At 33.3% G+C, this 17,878-nt stretch overlaps 1 protein-coding gene across 1 annotated transcript in view; it reads left to right on the plus strand.

Moving 5' to 3' along the window:
- The window catches only part of LOC148942912 (sucrase-isomaltase, intestinal-like), a 157,954-nt gene that overhangs the window by 130,113 nt on the left and 9,963 nt on the right, over positions 1-17,878 (plus strand). Inside the window, exons 9-13 of the mRNA XM_089102393.1 lie at positions 9,839-9,949; positions 11,466-11,582; positions 14,447-14,531; positions 16,057-16,174; positions 16,559-16,692. Of these exons, the coding sequence (XP_088958519.1) occupies positions 9,839-9,949; positions 11,466-11,582; positions 14,447-14,531; positions 16,057-16,174; positions 16,559-16,692 (565 nt within the window). The remainder of the gene's footprint in view (positions 1-9,838; positions 9,950-11,465; positions 11,583-14,446; positions 14,532-16,056; positions 16,175-16,558; positions 16,693-17,878) is intronic.

Genomic DNA, 17,878 nt, shown 5'->3' on the forward strand with positions numbered 1-17,878 from the left:
TAGTAATACCATGCAACTGTTAGAGGTATTTGAGGAATTGGGTAGAGAAGACTGTCTAGGCTCAGCTATGGTTGCGCTTATTAAAACTGCCTAAAAGTCAATTTCAAGGCTGTGCAAAGTAAATTACCAAATGATTCTATCACCAAAGGATGAGTTGGCTATTATAAATACGGAAACGTGTTGGGTCTTTAAGGGGAAATTTGTTGAAATTAGCGGAGAAACACCCGTCTGCGACCATGATCACTTAAGTAATCAGGGTGGGTGGAGCAATTAGAGATTTGCTCCGCCACTTATTTATAAATTAAGCAATTTCATAGGTGGGGAGTAACCTTCGCGGATCGGTAGATAAATCCTGTAATTTAAAGGTTAAGCAGCAGTACTTTCTACTGGTTTGCATGCACAATTCCAGCTATTATTTGAAATTCATTTTACAAGCTTTGGAACGTTGCAAAAAGGCGAAGTTGTAGATAGCGCATGGACTGATGGCTGTTTTTCTTATAACATTTAACCCAGATCATCTGAGAAGCTGCTCCTATTAGAATTCAAATGGAAAACAATTTACAATAGCAACAAGTACTTCAATAAAATTCGTTTTTAGACTCCTTTAGCTTCTTCCCAAAATCAGTAAGGCAATTGATTCAAGTACAAAAACCTGACTATTTTAATAGTTTCTCCCTCTCTTAAAACGCGCTTTCGAGATGATGAAATGTATGATTTATTGACGTGTAAGGGTATATAACCGAATGAGTACTAGAGCTCCGCCTTGAGGCTTCGTGAGGTTAAATTAACCCCCAAAGAAGTATTTTATGATTCACTTTACAACCGTCAATGCTATGAATTCGCTAATAAGTTATGGGCCAAGATAGATGTAAAAATGGGGAGGAGTATTGTAAATTAAACCTGGCAAGTGATGTGTTGACGTTGACCCGACTTCAGTTCAGTTCAGTTCCTTTTATTTAGAATCAAAAATACATTTGGCTTAGGAAGGTTATACTCAAATATGGCGTTAACAAAGAATTCATTAATGTCTTATCAGAGCTTTATTTATATTGAAGTGACGGCAATTTTCGACTACCAGAATTTGTTAAGCAGCACACAAAACAACTTCGTTCACGTACATGAACAATGCATTCAAAAATAAGGGAAGGGGTTTTAAAAGAAAACAGCTTCTTTAAGCAGGCGGTAGCTTCTTCTCACCGCTACTGCCAATGATTACTGAACTTGTAAACAGTATTCTCTAGAAATGGCTAAACTCTACAAGCTGACAACAATAGAACTCGCCCTTTCACTAAAAGAGCACTTTGAAAATATTCTTAGTAAATTTATTAACAGTAAGACAATTGTCGACGATGAATAATGAATTTTGCTTCAAGATATCGTTCGACGTTTTAATAGGCATAAACCTTACCTTGAAAGATCACTCAAAGTAAATGTCATTGATCACACTAGAACTCAAAATTCAACGCAACCACCACCAAAACAAGAAGAAGAGTTATCATTGTCTAAAGTCTTAGCAAGTATTGTAGACTTATTTTCCCAATCGTACCGTGGGCAATGTAAAAGACTCTTGACCTATCTCGGGGGAAATGAACATGTACAAATTGATGGTAAAAAGAGTGACGTTGTAATCCATGGCAAGACCTACAATCTAATTGATTTAATACCAGATTTGATTGCAAATCCTTAAAGACTTGAATCATTTGAGAGTGATTTGTATAAATTTTTAAGCTCATCAAACTTCCCAAAAAAGTCTTATTGGGAATACAAATATTTTAAATCGATTAAAGGACCATGGTCAAATATCAAAAGATAATTTTAAATCATTTTCGAAAAATACTAGCACACCAAGTTGGGTTGATTATTCACTATAAAAGGGTACCAGGCAAAGGTGTCTTAATATCAGTGCATCACCGGTCGCTAGGCAAAAGGGTAGTGGACACTTCACAACACGTTTACGTTCAAAATGGCTGAAGTTCTGAAAAGTGTTTATGAGAAAATTGGTGAAACAGTGAATTTAAGCTTCCCCACCACACTTGAGCAATTCACTGGACTTCAAAAGAATCTAGAGACAGAGTATTTACAGAATGAAAGAAGTATTACTCTTCATCGAAATCATTGAGTTCGCGGTAGTCATTATCATAAAAAAAGATTTTTTTCCATTCCATATATTACAAGCTGATCTTTTGAATCTAGTCGAGGTTCAAAGACGTTACAATAGTCCAGACAAGTATATTTTACTTCCATGCAGTGTTTTTAGTCGCTATGTATATGCCGTTCCATTGCAGTCAAACAGAGGTTATAAAGTTTTTTAGAGCTCTTGAATCCATCTTTGAACAAGATTATCATAGTAAAATTCAAACAGATCGGAGTAGTGAATTTGTTAATCCACAAGTAAAAGAGTTTATGTTGAAATATAATACATTGTTCTATTATAGACATAGTCCAATAAATGTGGCATTGAGTGAATGATTGATAAAAACTCTTCGTAAAAACTCGTCGATCCCTGTCGAATTTGTGTCCTCTTGAAGCTCATCACGACGGTAACAATGCACTTGACATTTTTCACAAACAATATTCCAATAAAAGGCAAGGCAAATGAAGAAGAATAAATTCAATGTTGGTGATATAGTTTTATTAATCGAAACAGTAATATTTTTGAAAAGGGGAAGTACTTATGATCTACTGAACTTTTCAAAGTGTCAAAATTCTTAGAAACTAAACCTGTAACGTATAGTCTTGGTGATATGAAAGATGAAGAGATTCTTGTTGAAATGTTGATTGATTCTTGAAATGTTGATTGAATGTTGAAATGATTCTTGATTCTATTTTGAAATATAATACATTGTTCTATCATAGACATAGTCCAATAAAGGTGGCATTGAGTGAATGATTGATAAAAACTCTTCGTAAAAACTCGTCGATCCCTGTCGAATTTGAGTCCTCTTGAAGCTCATCACGACGGTAACAATGTACTTGACATTTTTCATTAACAATATTCCAATAAAAGGCAAGGCAAATGAAGAAGAAAAAATTCAATGTTGGTGATATAGTTTTATTAATTGAAACAGTAATATTTTTGAAAAGGGGAAGTACTTATGATCTACTGAACTTTTCAAAGTGTCAAAATTCTTAGAAACTAAACCTGTAACGTATAGTCTTGGTGATATGAAAGATGAAGAGATTCTTGTTGGGATTTATGAGTATGATTTACAAAAAGTGAAAAACAATGGAATGTATGAGATCAAAAAGATATTAAAGATTCAAACTCACAGGGTTAAGAGACGTGTGCTTGTTCATTGGCTAGGATACAACTCTGATTTTGATTCTTGGATTGCCACTGATGACGTTCACAATGCCGAATGATTTCTATGTCTTTATATTCATGTCCAATGTCTCTGATCCCCTCTGTGATATTTTGATTAAACTCATCCCTCAGTCGCTTCATCATTAAATCTTTTCAATAGAGAAAGTGTTGATGTGAGTGTAAAACTTGGTTACTTTGAACAATTTTATCCGCAACGACCGCTCTCTCAAAACGTTCATTTTCAAATTTATTCTAGTCAAAACTATTTCATAGATTTGAATTCCACAATTTTTGATTTGCATATCATTTTCAAAAAATCTAACAATGAAAAACCAATATCTGCTAAGGGGTTATTTTATGAAAATTGTATACAAAACAATTTTTTTCGACATATAAGTGTCTACATAAATGGAACTTTTGTGAACACAAGCAACAATCTTTCAAATTATGCAAGTTACATATATTTCATGTTAATAACTCAATAGTCCTAAAAGAAATTGAGGGGTTTAGCCATTGGATAACGGACACTGACACTGCCAACATACTTAGAGAGGCGACAACTAGTGATTTACTTACAAGACATCTTGGTTGGGAAAATAAATAATGAAATATTTAATATACCTCACTGGATACCTCCCAATATTAAGATTGATATTAAATTAGAAATTGATCCGTCCAATTTTATTTTGCGAAAGGTACTTGCCCAATGCCTGATGTTACAGTCTCTCTCATCTCGGCAATACTTCATGTACACAAACAACAGGTTTTGAGTTCTGTTGCTTTGGCCATTGAAAAATGAAGATCTAGTGGAAATAATTTCAAACTACTCGTTCCGTACACGATCAAAAAGCAACGACATATTGTTACGACTTCACGTATCTACACCGACCCTTCATTTATCAATGGTGAAGTTCCTTCAAAACTTGTTTTGGCTTTTGTAAAAAGTGCTCGCGCATTTGGTTCTTTGACAAATTCTCCACACAAATTTGAACTGTTTGTACTTTCGTCTGTTGTATGTAAATTAAATGGAATTCTGCTCAAGAATTTATCATTTGACAAATCCTATTGGACTCTATATGAATTGACAGCCAATCTTTAGACCGAGATTTGCAATTATTTGAAAATGGTATAACCGATACAATGTTTGAAAAATTTATGGTATCATTGTAGTGGATTTCCCGGTACTCAATATATGAGTATTGTCCGAACGAGCACTGTGCGCTTAGAGTGTACCTTTGCCGATCCATTAATGGATAGTATCGCATTAATCTCGTTAAATCATTTTGAAACCTATTGGGATATACCCCCGATGGCAGTGTTCTGTTAGACTTGGCACCATGAACACAAATCAAATAATCAATGTATTCAACTTAGATCCGTAAATGACCAAATGAAAAGCTTATGGCATACCCTCGGATTTATTCAAACATATTCATAACGCTAACGATAGAATTATCATTGTTAATAGTAGTCAGTCAACTGTAAAGAAGGGTCATTGGCTATGCATCTTTCAAACAGCGATGAATGTTGTATTCTTTGATCTTCATGGCCTGGCGTATGCATTCTACACACCTCACGTCAAAAACTTTCTTGATGAAAGTGGAAAACCTATTATTCAAAATTGGATGCGAGTACAAGATTTTTCGACCAAAATTAATGGCTTTCATGCACTACTATAATTTATTTCTTGATGTTGTGGCTATAATTACAGTGAACTTCTCAACATTTGTGTAGACAATCCTTGATTGAATTATTTTATAGTTGAAAATACCCTTTCCTACCTGTATAATATAGATTTTAGTGCCCTAAAAATAAAGTGCTTTAAAAATGATTGTGAATATGTCTGTTAGTAAAAAAATTAAAATAAAAATCTCCATTCTTTAGATTTTTTCATCCAAGCATAGGTAACCATCAGCAACGATAAGTGACGGTAGCTCGTCAGGATTCAACTTTAACTCATCTTGGCATGCACAGTCAGGGTCATATTTTATGCAATACAATGTAACTTCACTTTTATTATATCTCTTTATAAAGTCAATAATGCTATTCTGACTCATATTATAAAATTCATGTGTTTCAATTTGCTTATTTGAAGCAATGTCACAAGCTATAATCTCATATGGAGAATCATTGTCTGTAATAGCCAACTAAAAACCAGTAGGTTTCTTCACGGTGATGTAAAAACCAGACTCCCTTACTATTCCGACAATTGAAGCGTAGGCCGGGTTCTTCCTCCAAAAACAGTTTAAAAGCACGACGATACCAGTCTCGTAAAAACTAACTGAAATCTCATTTAGGGTTTTTTTTCCAATCATACCAGGGTAAGTATTTTACCATTGATCACACTTATCATAGCGACAATTGGAACATAGGAACCTCTAGTGTGAGAGTCACAAATATCTTCAAGACAGGAATTACAGTCTTTAATTAGCACTGCATATCCTCTATATAATTTACATGGATTGCTTAATCTACACTTTTCATTATAGTCATCAACAACAGTATAATTCTCATAGGATGACCAGCTGCTCAATGTATACAAACATAGTGGAAAAGTTTAGAACACTTTTTTACTGTTGACTGTTTCACTTCCAAAAAGGAACTGACCGTGATCTATAAAATGATTGTTCGTTTTACTTCTAGGGGAGTAATTGAGTGACGTGAAAAATCTGTTTGGTCAAGATTTTTTGACTTATTTGTTGTTTGGATAGGGTCTAGGTAGTGTTCAAAGCAAATCCGCAATATCATTTCGTTTTGTCTTGATTATTATTTTAATAAATGGAGTAAATGTATCTGGGCCGCGACGTAAAAGTCTCATACAATAGTCCAAAGATGGAGAATCATTTTTCATGATATCGCCATGAATTCTTTGACAGAATCTCTTTGAACAGATAACTCTTGAAAATGATCATTCAGAATAACATATTTTTCCAAACGTCAAAAGATTCTGTATGATTTTTTGCTTCTCAAATCCAATCATTTTTAATCTTGACACTCTCACTACCGATTATAGACTAAAAAAACGCAAGAATGAAGATTCTTTCCACCTTCTTATTGCCTGTAAAATATCCAACAAGAAAAAAAAATTCAAAAATGGAATAGGAACAAACTCACTTTTTTAAATTATTGATTCAGATCATTGTATTCAGTATATTTCATTAATGTACTTAATCCGTCTTGTAGTCTTTGTATATGCATTATATTCACTTTTGCTGCAAAACATAATTGTTATTTTGATTTGAATTTGCTCAATTATATCACATATCTTGCAAGCATCTCACTCATTTCAAGGATTAGCCGACAGCCTCTTGTAGTTCCTACTGCTACATTAGGTACTCTTGGTTTCATTTCACCGCTGCTAGCGCCTTCATTTTCCAATAAAGTGAAAAAAATTCATTGCTAAAGAATATGCTAAGAACAATATCCACAATGTTGAAACTCTGAACTCTTTTTCATTACTGAGATAAGTAGACCGTAAGCTTTATCAAAACAAGTCACGCAAGATTAAGTCATCAACATAAATAAACATTGGACAAAGATCAATTTTTACTACCGAAGGCTCTCCACTTAACTGGTACCTTGCCCTGGGTTTTATTTCCTAGCGAGCCCTCATAGGTTTCTTAAAAAATTACACAACAACCAAAGAGCTCTTGAAGAAGACGTTTGTATAAGCAAACAGTTTCGTAAACAACAGGAGTTTCTTGAAGAAACTTTGTCAAATAAGCTTAAAGAAGTTTTAGGACTGGGACTCGAAGGGATAGGGCCCCCATGTAAACTGGAACCATCTCACTACTAAGTATCACGTCTTCCATGGCCCTTTTTCCCCGAAGACATTCGATCAAAATTTTGAGAAAGACAGAATGTTTAGCATAGTTGAAAAGTACAGAATTATGGACTATTGGGAGGGTATGAACCCCCCCCCCCAAACCCCACAGCATCTGACGAAAGGCAAAATGAAATTTGCCCAATATTTACATATATTATTCATTATTGGGAAATAAACAGACATTTTCGGATGGGTGTTGTAACCAGGGGGGTGAAAATTCTTTCCACGAAGAAAATTTTCCGTTACGAGAGAAGTTTCCTGGGGAATTTTCCAGGAATTTTTTTTCATTGGGAGAAATTTACCAAAATTTGCTAATAGAATCCATTTTACTTATCTTATTTTCTCTGTGACGACTCAATTTTACATGTGGCGATGTTCCGGGGAAAATGTCCAGGGAAAAACTTTTGCAAGATTGGGATTGTCTGGGGCGATTTTCCACAGAAAAATTCTTGATGGGAGCATTTTCCGCGGGGGAAAACTTTGATTGGGGGGAGGTAGAGGCGGTGTGGTTCTATTCCATGCAATTTGCTCTCTAGCTTGTTTCCTTGTCTCCAGGGGGATTACCCCCCCCCCCTCAGTTGCAATAAGTTCATAATGTTGAACATTTTTCCTATTATCTGTTTAATTGTGTTTGAAGCCTAAGACTTGGTAGTATTTCATTAATTTCTCAAAGAATTGACAAAAAAACTAATAATAATAAAAATATACAATTATTACGGTAACGAAGACGACTGGACAGAACTTATGAAAATAAACTGAGTATTTCATTTTTTGATGTTAATGATTCCAGGTAATCTCTTGAGGTTAAGATTCAAAATTTATTTTAACTGTAATTTTTTTTTTCTAAGTTATAATCACAAAATATGTTTAAAATACATTCTGTTTTCAGTGAAGAACACAAGGAGCTAAAGGCTTTACACGGTATAGGAGGAGTTCTACTTGAGTATTCATTTTAATTATTACTCGCCTTAGGATTTATGTATTCATCTATATCAGTATCTTTTATGTCTTAGTTTGATTCCATTCATTTAATTTCTGTTTGTGTTTGGTTTTTATTTATTCTTTAATAGTAATTTCCACGAATCTAATTGATTTCTGCTCCTCTTTAAGTTATAATACGTATCTTTATTTTTTTTTTTTTTTTTTTAAGAATTCATTTTTTGAAAATTTATCTAATTTTATTTTCTATTGCCAAAATCTCCATTATGAACAAATAGACGTTCAAATACGGATAAGTCCACTTAGTATACAGTGAAAACAGATACACAAGTTTGGATATTTCGATCACATGACAGTGATGGCCATCTCAGTATATCTGGTGATAAAGATCACAGTATTTGTCGTCACAAATATCCAGACTTGTGTATCTGTTTTCACTGTCTAGTAAATGAACTTATTTCCATTTGAGGGTTTATTTGTTCTTCATAGAAAGGCAATGAAAAAACCTTCACTATTTTTAATATAATGAAAATTTCTCTATTTTGTAGATTTTTGGCTTAAGAATTAAAATATTGGATTCTAATTTAAGTTTTCAATTTGACAAGGTAATCCGAGTGTCCAAATTTCGCTCAATTGGAGATCTTTTGAGTGAATGTCAAGATAATTCACTCAAAAAAATATTCCTGAGTATTCTCAACTAGACACTTCTAAAAGTAAATGATAGCACTTTAAATCTAAAAGAATATTCTCTATTTTGGATCTCTAATTTTCTTTTGTTTAATGCTGTAATGAAATATTTTGGCAGTGTGGTCAGGGAGCTCTCGCATTTCTTGCTCTTTGGAACCAGTTGCTGCTTACTTGAAAGAAGTTTTCCACTCTATAGGCGAAACAAAAGTCGATGTAACAACACCATAGTAGAGCAACTTCAGAGAGTTTTCTCTAACACAGACTATAAAATCCTGGTTTGGCTTACCCACTATTGGCTTAAGATAAGATTTATTTGTAGTGAAATACACATATAATACAATAAAACACTTGTAAAGGCTTTGTGGCCTGTAAGGACAAATCACACATTGAAATAAACTTGGCCTTTAAACAATGAAGATTCCTTTATAAGAATTATTCACAATAAAAAGCACATACAATAATCTGAGTTTTTTTTATTTATTGAAAAAAGATAAATCAAGAAATATAGGCCTATTACTGAATACCAAAATCAACGGTATATTACACATAGAAATAACACATACTTCAACATATTCTCCCCCGTAAGGCTCAATGGCCAGGAAAAAAAACAGAGGAGAAACAAAACAAAAAAAAATAAATAAATAAATTCAACAAACATTTTTTAAACAATAAATTCACATTGCCAAACCAAACAATGCCCCCCCCCCTAAAAAAAATCCAAGCTAGGCAAGGGAGTAATACTTGAATCCACCCACACAAATAAAGTACAGAGCCAATCCGAAGCTTTGGCTTCGTACAGAACAGAAGGTTTGGCTCACATACAAACAAAAACCATCCTTTTTGACCACAGACAAGAATTATACGCAGATTTTCAAAAGGTAACATCATTTTCGTCCATCTAACCAGAATATTATACTTCATATGACACTGGAAGTTTTAGATCCTTACCATTTCCATGCAATACGCTGAAAAAAGGAAGAACAAAAACAGCCACACAGGAGAAAACCAAAATATTGCCCCTGTAACATGATTCTAATCATGTAACGATTTGTATTTCTGAAATTTCTATACTTTTTTTTAAGGATCCGGGCATCTCAACTGGTGAGCCTGAGGGAACATACCCAGCATACGATGAGGGAAACAGACTTGACGTATGGATGAAAAGACCGGACGGAACTCCATCTACTGGATTTGTGAGTAAAACTTCACTAAGGGACAAGACGAATTTACTGTTAATTTAGTAAAACACACATTTTTCTCGATTCGGTCGCATTTTATCCTAGTTTTCTGACTAAATTCAATATGTAATTTAGTTTCAGCTTGACTACATCCTATACTTCCCTACTTTTAATTCTGAGAGCTCTCGGAAATAAAATTAATGCTTTAGCAGAATTTTTTTTGTAAATACTCTGTGGAGTTTTTCGTAAAGAATTAAAGAAGTTGGGGCCAGAAACCCCAATTATTTATCAGATAAATATCATTTTGTTCTTTTATAAAAACCGTTTAAGCTTACTCCTTGCTTTTTTCCTTGATAATCTTTTATGACTGTAAAATTAACTAATTAGCTAAGGTTAGAAAATTCTCAGATGAAGGACGAGTCAGTCGGCATAACAGACCATGTTTTCTTACGGTCTGATGCGAAAGAGTCTAAAAGGTTTAAATTCTTTTATTTTATTGGTAAGGGGTTTTACCATAAGAAAACAGCACTACCCAATTTGTCAGAGTATCATTGGGCAAATCCACCCAGAGATTACAAAAAGGATATTTTTCTTTATGAAGTTAGTATATATTGCGACTTTAAATAATAGTAAGTTCCTCCTGATTGTATTATGCCTAATAATGTTTACCAGTATATGCCAGAATAAAGAGATTTATTTCTGATGTCTGTCTTAAGAGGATTTAGTCTCCTAAGTTAAATCGCGCATATCCTTGCGAGAGAGTATACCCATAAGTACGGTTTTGTAGATTAAGCTAGTTTTGCGTACAAGTATGCATTTCCTTTTCGGTGATAACCGCAACATATCCCTCTCCAAACCAGCTCAGCATCAGCTAAGCGTGATTTAAAGCCTGAATTTAATCCGGGATGGTTTTTAAGCTATTTGAGTAGCTTGCGATCGTATTTATAGATAGTTCTCCTTATGAAGGGTGTGTATGCCTCAGAAACGCTATTGGTCCCCTCCAAAACCCTTACTAAATACGAAACAATAGAAAAATTGGGAAAATATTTAATTAAAACATGTTATGTGATAATAAAGCCAGAATATATTAATTTAAGCCTTACGTTCGAGCACGAAAATGTGTAAAAGGGGAGGGACAAGTTTTACACATATATTCCTATTTTTCTTGTAGTTTCCCCATGTTTCCAGTGTTTTACACGTAATGTACGTGTGTGTCCATTTCTCGAAGTTTAACCGCTTTAAAAGTAATCCAGTTGAAAGCAAAGTTTACTAACGCTCCTGACTTATTTTTCCGTACTGTTTAATTCCTTTAAACTGCTATAGAACTGTATTTTTTCAATTTAAGCATTTCTGATCATTTTTTACGTACAGTGTGGTAGTAAATGGATAGTATGAAGTCAACGATAATAAATAAAAACTAAATACAAAGCCAGTAGTCACATTTCGACATAAGCCAACCTTCGGGCTCTTTTTTTTTTGTACCTAGAGTTTTATATATTTGGCTATACATTCTTAACGTAGCATTTTGTAGGTGTGGCCTGAAGATCCTACTTACTTCGTTGATTATTCCAGTCCTAATGCAAAGCTTTACTGGGAACAACAAATCGTGGAGTTCAGAAACCTTTTAGAGTGGGACGCAATATGGATTGTAAGTATTTTTCTCAAAGAATTAAGGACATCACAACAGCAATGTTTTTCCAAAGGAACCGGCTCAGTTATGTTTATACCTAAAAAACAAAATTTACAAGATTTTTCTTTGTTTTAATATTATGAAGTTTTCAGGGCAGTATCACAATTTCATCAGCATAACCCAACTGAATCACGAAAAGAAAGAAGCAAAAATTAAAAAGTCAAATTTTCCCTTTTCATCCGTAAAAATTTAAAGTTTAACAGCCTGTTTTTTTCAAAAGTCAGGTTAGCCTTAAAAAAAAGAACCAAGCATTCTTATGTTGTTTGAGGCCTTCTCTTCTAAATTTATTTTTTGGTGATTGTTATCCAAGTTTTTTTCTGTCTTTAATCTAGTGCTGAATAAAACGCCATTCTTCATATATCTATGAGATGGCTTTTCATTAAAAAACTTCCCCAATTCTTTACTATTTGTTGGATATATAAATGGGTATGTGTTTGGGGTTATACGGGATGCACATATATGGTGTATATGTATACATGTGTATGTTATATATTATATGTATATGTTAAATGTATATCTTTATGTGATTTTCCACCAAACGATATTAAACAATCATATTTTATTTTCACTGTGTTTGGCACTCTTGCCTTTTTCCAAGCTTATTTTACTGAATGAACAAAGTACAAAGAGTAACAACTTTTATCAAAGGTAGACAGAAAACGTTTGAAAAAGAGTAATGTGAGATTTTTTTGATTACCAAAGAAATAAATGTATTGTATTAGGAAAAATATTCAAACATTACACATTGGTATTTTTGCAAGTATTGAGGCAAATACAATGTCCTTTGTATTGGGGTCACGACATTTTACCTTGCTTCTTGGGCAAATTTTTCTTACTGTTATTTAAATAACAGCATAGGATTTTAGCAGGAAGTGTCTTGAGAACTCCATTCCTAAGATATGAAAATACAAAATTTTATATTTTTCTCGCTTAATGGTTTCATGGACAAATTCTATGAGCTACAGATAAATTGGAAGTTTTGATTTTAGCTAAGGACGGACAGGTTACCAGGGTTACCGTTTACTTTTATTTTTAAACAGAGCATATCGGATAAATCTTCTCAATATCCCAAATAGAAGGATGTCCTAATATCACTTTGGAATCTATGGAGAAAATGAACTTAGTTTGTTTTTTAGATCACCTCAATACATATGACAACAATTTACAGTTTACTCTAGAAATTGAAAATAAAAATAAAATACTGTTTCTAGAGGCCTTAAATATTAGTAGCATTCATAAACTGGATTTTACTATTCACAGAAAACCAACACAAAACAATACATATTTTCATTTTAAATCACCCCCTACAAGTTAAAAGAGCTATATTAACTTCTCTTGTCGATCGTGCCCTGAACATTTGCTCTGAATTTCAAATCACAGCAAAACTAAACTTTATCAGAGACTTACTTTTTGGAAACGGTTATCCCATTATCCTAATTTATATTACAATTAACCGTAGGCTAAAAAGTGACTCTAGCAAATCTAAGGTCTATTACTATGTGAGGCTCCTGATAAGCCCTTAAGTATAATATATCTTCCGTATATCCCAAAGGCCATTACGAATATAAAAAAAAGTTTATATGCACTAGTATTTACTAATAATTTTACAATTATGAGTTTTTTAAACTCTGGTAAAGATAAAACCCCAGTTACTCGCCAAAGGGGGGTTTATCACATACCATGTGACTACGGCAATTAGTATGTTGATAGAACCCATCATAGTTGATAAAAACACCTACAGCACCATAAATATGGCATAACTAAAGCTTTAAATTCTAACAGTGTTCATAATTCTTTTGATTCTGCTTTAAGCAGCCATGTTTTTGATAACCCCAGCCATACAATACTTTTTGAAAAATCCTCCCTCATTAGCAATGACTTAGGTATAAAATAGGTTGTTCGTGAAGCAATTGAATTTAAACTTAAAACAAATAAAAATAATTATTTAAAGAGAGATTTACGAGATTATTCACAAAATACTTTATACCTAAATTTATTTAGAAACGATTTAACAAAATATATTACAAAACCAGTAGTCAATACCAGTGAACCTATTACAAAAAGACCTTTGAGTTTAGCTGCCAATAAGGAGAGAACAGCATCGAAAGCGCGTTCTTAATTATTTCATTTTACTTGAATGAATTACCTCGTTTCATCTCATTTTATCTATCAGTCCTGGTTGAACTTAATTGAAGTGAGGACACTGGGACTGTTTTATAAGCATTTTTAGTTTTAAAGGTCGCATTTTTAGTTTTAAATGCCCTTACCATAGACTTTAGTTCCTTCGGAGCCATTAGTGGTGTATGGGGCAACAATGAAGCCTCTCCACTCGTCCCAAAGCGATGCTGCAGCGGTGACATCTTCCCATATAGGTAAAAACGAGATCTCAGCCGTCCTCAGATCTTGGTCAAATGTTCACCTCAAAGTGTTCTTTGGACAATCTCGTCTTCTACTGTCGCCAGGTTTCTAGTCGGTTTCTGGTCGAAATATTCATTTGAGGCTAGAGATCCACTATCTTACAACAAAAATTCCCTATTGTTCTACCTGTTGTTTGTGTTTATGATGGAAATGCACGGTGGTCTTCGTCGCTATTTAAGATCCGAAAATTCACTCAAATATATAATATTTCGCAAAAATATACATTTTCTTCCCTCCAGGATTCTTTTCTCCCTCTGGGCTCTCTTGCGAAGAGTACTAACTCTATAGGTCTATTTATAGGGATATTGACTGTTTTGTCCTTTGTTTCTTATAAACTAGTTTGTGTGACTAAGTTTAATTTTCTCCTTCACATCTAAACCGATTTACCACTTACAAATTTACAGGACATGAACGAGCCAGCGAATTTTGTAAATGGTGATGTAAATGGATGCAGTGAAAACTCTATAAATTTCCCACCATATAAGCCTCGTAAGTAGACCCACTGATTATCTAATAATATCACGATATTTGTGCAAATATTTATAAAAAAAATTACGGGATACTTTGTTTTTTTTCTAGTATTTAATAAAAAGGAAAAAGTTTTTTTTTAATAAAAGTAAAGAGTGACATCAAAACTTAAAATCCAGAGAAGTTAGTCCATACATATGGTGCCTTGTCCCATCCCCGGCTCTGGCTTTCAACAATAAAGTTTTATGGTGTTGTGCTGAAAGCATTTAGAAATGCAAGCGATTGTTCCTTAAAACATTTTAACTAAATCTGTACATTTTAAATGAAATGCAGATCTTCCATCTTTGAGATATTGTGAAAAATTTTTCTGATTCCGTTCCTATTATCCCCATGCTTGAGCAGTTGTTCTTATTCATTGGGCGAAAATCAAACTTAATCTTAAACAGTGATGGGCTAAGAAAGGGGAAAGCCGCCTGGTATAGTGGGTTATTTACCATCATTTTAAATGTTAATTTCATATCATATTTTTTTAATTGTGAATTATTATGTAAAATTCAATTTGAAATTACTTACCGAAACCAACAAATATGAGAAAATCTTCCTGATTTTTGAACCAGAGGCAAAACATCCCCAAAAGAGTGAGTGATCCTTATGAAAACTATACTCTCAAATTTAATATATCAGAGAGCCTTGCGCTTTCATCACACTGATGATGCTACTTCAACTACTACTACTACTACTAAAAAAAAAAATACATTTAAAGTTTTTCTCTTTTCTATCTTCAATAAATCCAAAATTGTTGAAACCACCAGGATCAGATATCAGTATATGTTAAACTTACAATCCACATCAATTTGTTCTTTTCTCTAACCTTCGTTATTATGGTGATGTTTTTTTGCTTTTGATGTCATGAGAAATAAAAACACGCTGCTCGAAAAAAAATTGGTTTCAGTAAAGTACAAATTACGTCCTGGTCTATAGCAGGCACAGGGGGCGTTAGCCCTACTCCTTTTTTAGGTAGTTTCCGCTCGTTTTAAGTTTGATTTAGCTATTTATTGCAGTTTCTGTTCGATTTTGGTTTCGCTTACTTACTGATATTGATTTATGATAGTTTTACACTTGAAATTTTATCTGAATTTAGTTCTGCTCATCTTTGGTCTAATATAGCTCTTCATTTGTCGCTGAAAAATTTCTTTCGTGGAAAAAGATTTTTTTAATTATTTGGCGAAAAAACTAAAGTAATGCTTCTTCTAAAGAAAAAACCTGAGTTTCCTCCTGAGATAAATGGTTGAAGATTTCATGTTAATGTTGTCAAATATGAATATTTTACTATCGTTATTATATGGAAATCAAAAATCATGAAACCAGTGTCCTGCATTTTGATCTCTGGGTCCATTTACTGAGTAAACTTTAATCACAACCGTCTTTCATTTACTTAGAGATCATATATATTGAAATTTAAATAGCTAATTTTTTTTAAATTAGCAACATACTCACTTAAAAGAAATATAATTCAATAAGTTAAAAAAATATTAAAATTTTTCAGGCACTTATGGATCTACGCTTGATGATAAAACAGTCTGCCCTGATCATGTCCAATATGCAGGTCTCCACTACGATGCTCATAGCTTATATGGCTGGTATCAGTCGGAGCCAACTATTGCGTAAGTCCTATTAAGGCTTAGTTATCGAAAAATAAGGTAATACAAATTAAGGTAATTTCAGTATCCAAATCCTGAGGAATAACAGCCACTTTCAAAAGGTAAATAAATCTTTCTCACTGATATTGATCGGACTGAATTAAAGTTTGTGTAAAATAAATTGGGGCTACATTGCTAAATTGCCTAAATTACTTAGCGATAATTAAGCTAAAGTGAAATCAGCTTTTAGGTAACAAATTAAAGCTTGTCCAAATTAAATTTACTAGTTCTGCCAATTTATTCAATTACATATTTTCATAATTTAAATTTGCTTGAGTTAAACATAAGTGAAAATAAGGATAATTTAATTTGTAATATTTTTATTCACTTTTAAAAATTTATTTATAGAGCTGTCCAACAAGCAACAGGAAAACGAGGTTTTGCTTTGTCTCGCAGTACTTTCATTGGCTCTGGAAAATGGGTTGCTCACTGGCTAGGAGATAATTTTTCAAACTGGCCTAACCTTAAGAAATCCGTTATCGGTGAGTCCCCATTTTCAGTCAATTTGGTTATCATTAAGAAGAAACAATGTGTCTTGTTTTTGTTTTTTATTCTTTAAAGAAGAAAGAAAAGTTTAATTCAATTTAATTTTAGAATATGTAATACCTACATAAGGTTTATTAGGCCTACTTAATGGGGTACAAGGCCCAACGGTATCTTTGTCAGACGTTTGAGCTTTATCATCTGTTTAACCTAAAGCTGTGAAGCGATAAATGGTAGTGTTTTCTTATCCACTATCGGTTCCTTTTCGTGACTATTTAAGTTGGCATAAGGTATATCCTCTTTGATTATTTGAGCTTATTCTGGATAATGCCTTGCCTTGTCTTGTCTAAGTTTTCTTTAATGAAACTAAAGAGGCAAATCAAAATTTAAAACGAACAAAAATAATTACACATATCAGGGAGGCTGCCCCTCATCAGCGCCTTTTTGGAACCAAAGTACGACTTTTTGTCCCAGTTTTATAATAATGCCTTCCCAAACTCAAGGGCCTTTGAATTTGAAAAATATGTGTCTTAAAGCACCATAATAAAATTAGCGTAAAGAGCAAGGGGTTGAAGAGAGAGAGAGCAGCACACCTGATATATGGAATAACTTCTGTTCGTCTTGGTTTTCATGTCTCTCTTTTCCTTCATTTGAGAAATTTTTCTTTATATTTAGTGTCTGTCCATTTTTCATAGTATACTCAAGCTTACCCTAATTGCGAAAAGGAACACCCTTACAACCGACTCTTTTAATTCAAATTTTAACTTTTGTACAGAATGCTTCGATAGAAGGAGTTCATTTATCACATGTGTTTTTGGAAATTCATTTGACAACACGTAGTTCCAATTCCAGTTGGCAAGGGTTGCTCTGTACCTACAGCTTGTTGCCTTGAGCTGTTTGACCCATGGATTTTTTAAATGTAAAGAGGGTCTACTATTCCCTCATCCAACTCTTTATCACACAAGTTTAACATTTGTAAAAAAAAATCCTTCGATAGTGAGATTCATCCATGAAAAATTTCAGCCTCAAAAATTCATTAGCAGAGCAAGCGTTGGAAAGTCAAAAATTCTTTATAGTCATTTCCACAGTTAAAAGACGAGTTTTTTATAGGCATGTTCCCCATGGACGTCAGTAGGAGTTGCCACTCTCGAGAAACAAAAAAATATACATTGTTATAAATAGGAC

The sequence above is a fragment of the Artemia sp. Qi Xiang Cuo genome, chromosome 16 (assembly GCF_049724085.1).
Source record: "Artemia sp. Qi Xiang Cuo chromosome 16, ASM4972408v1, whole genome shotgun sequence".
Classification (NCBI taxonomy): domain Eukaryota; kingdom Metazoa; phylum Arthropoda; class Branchiopoda; order Anostraca; family Artemiidae; genus Artemia; species Artemia sp. Qi Xiang Cuo.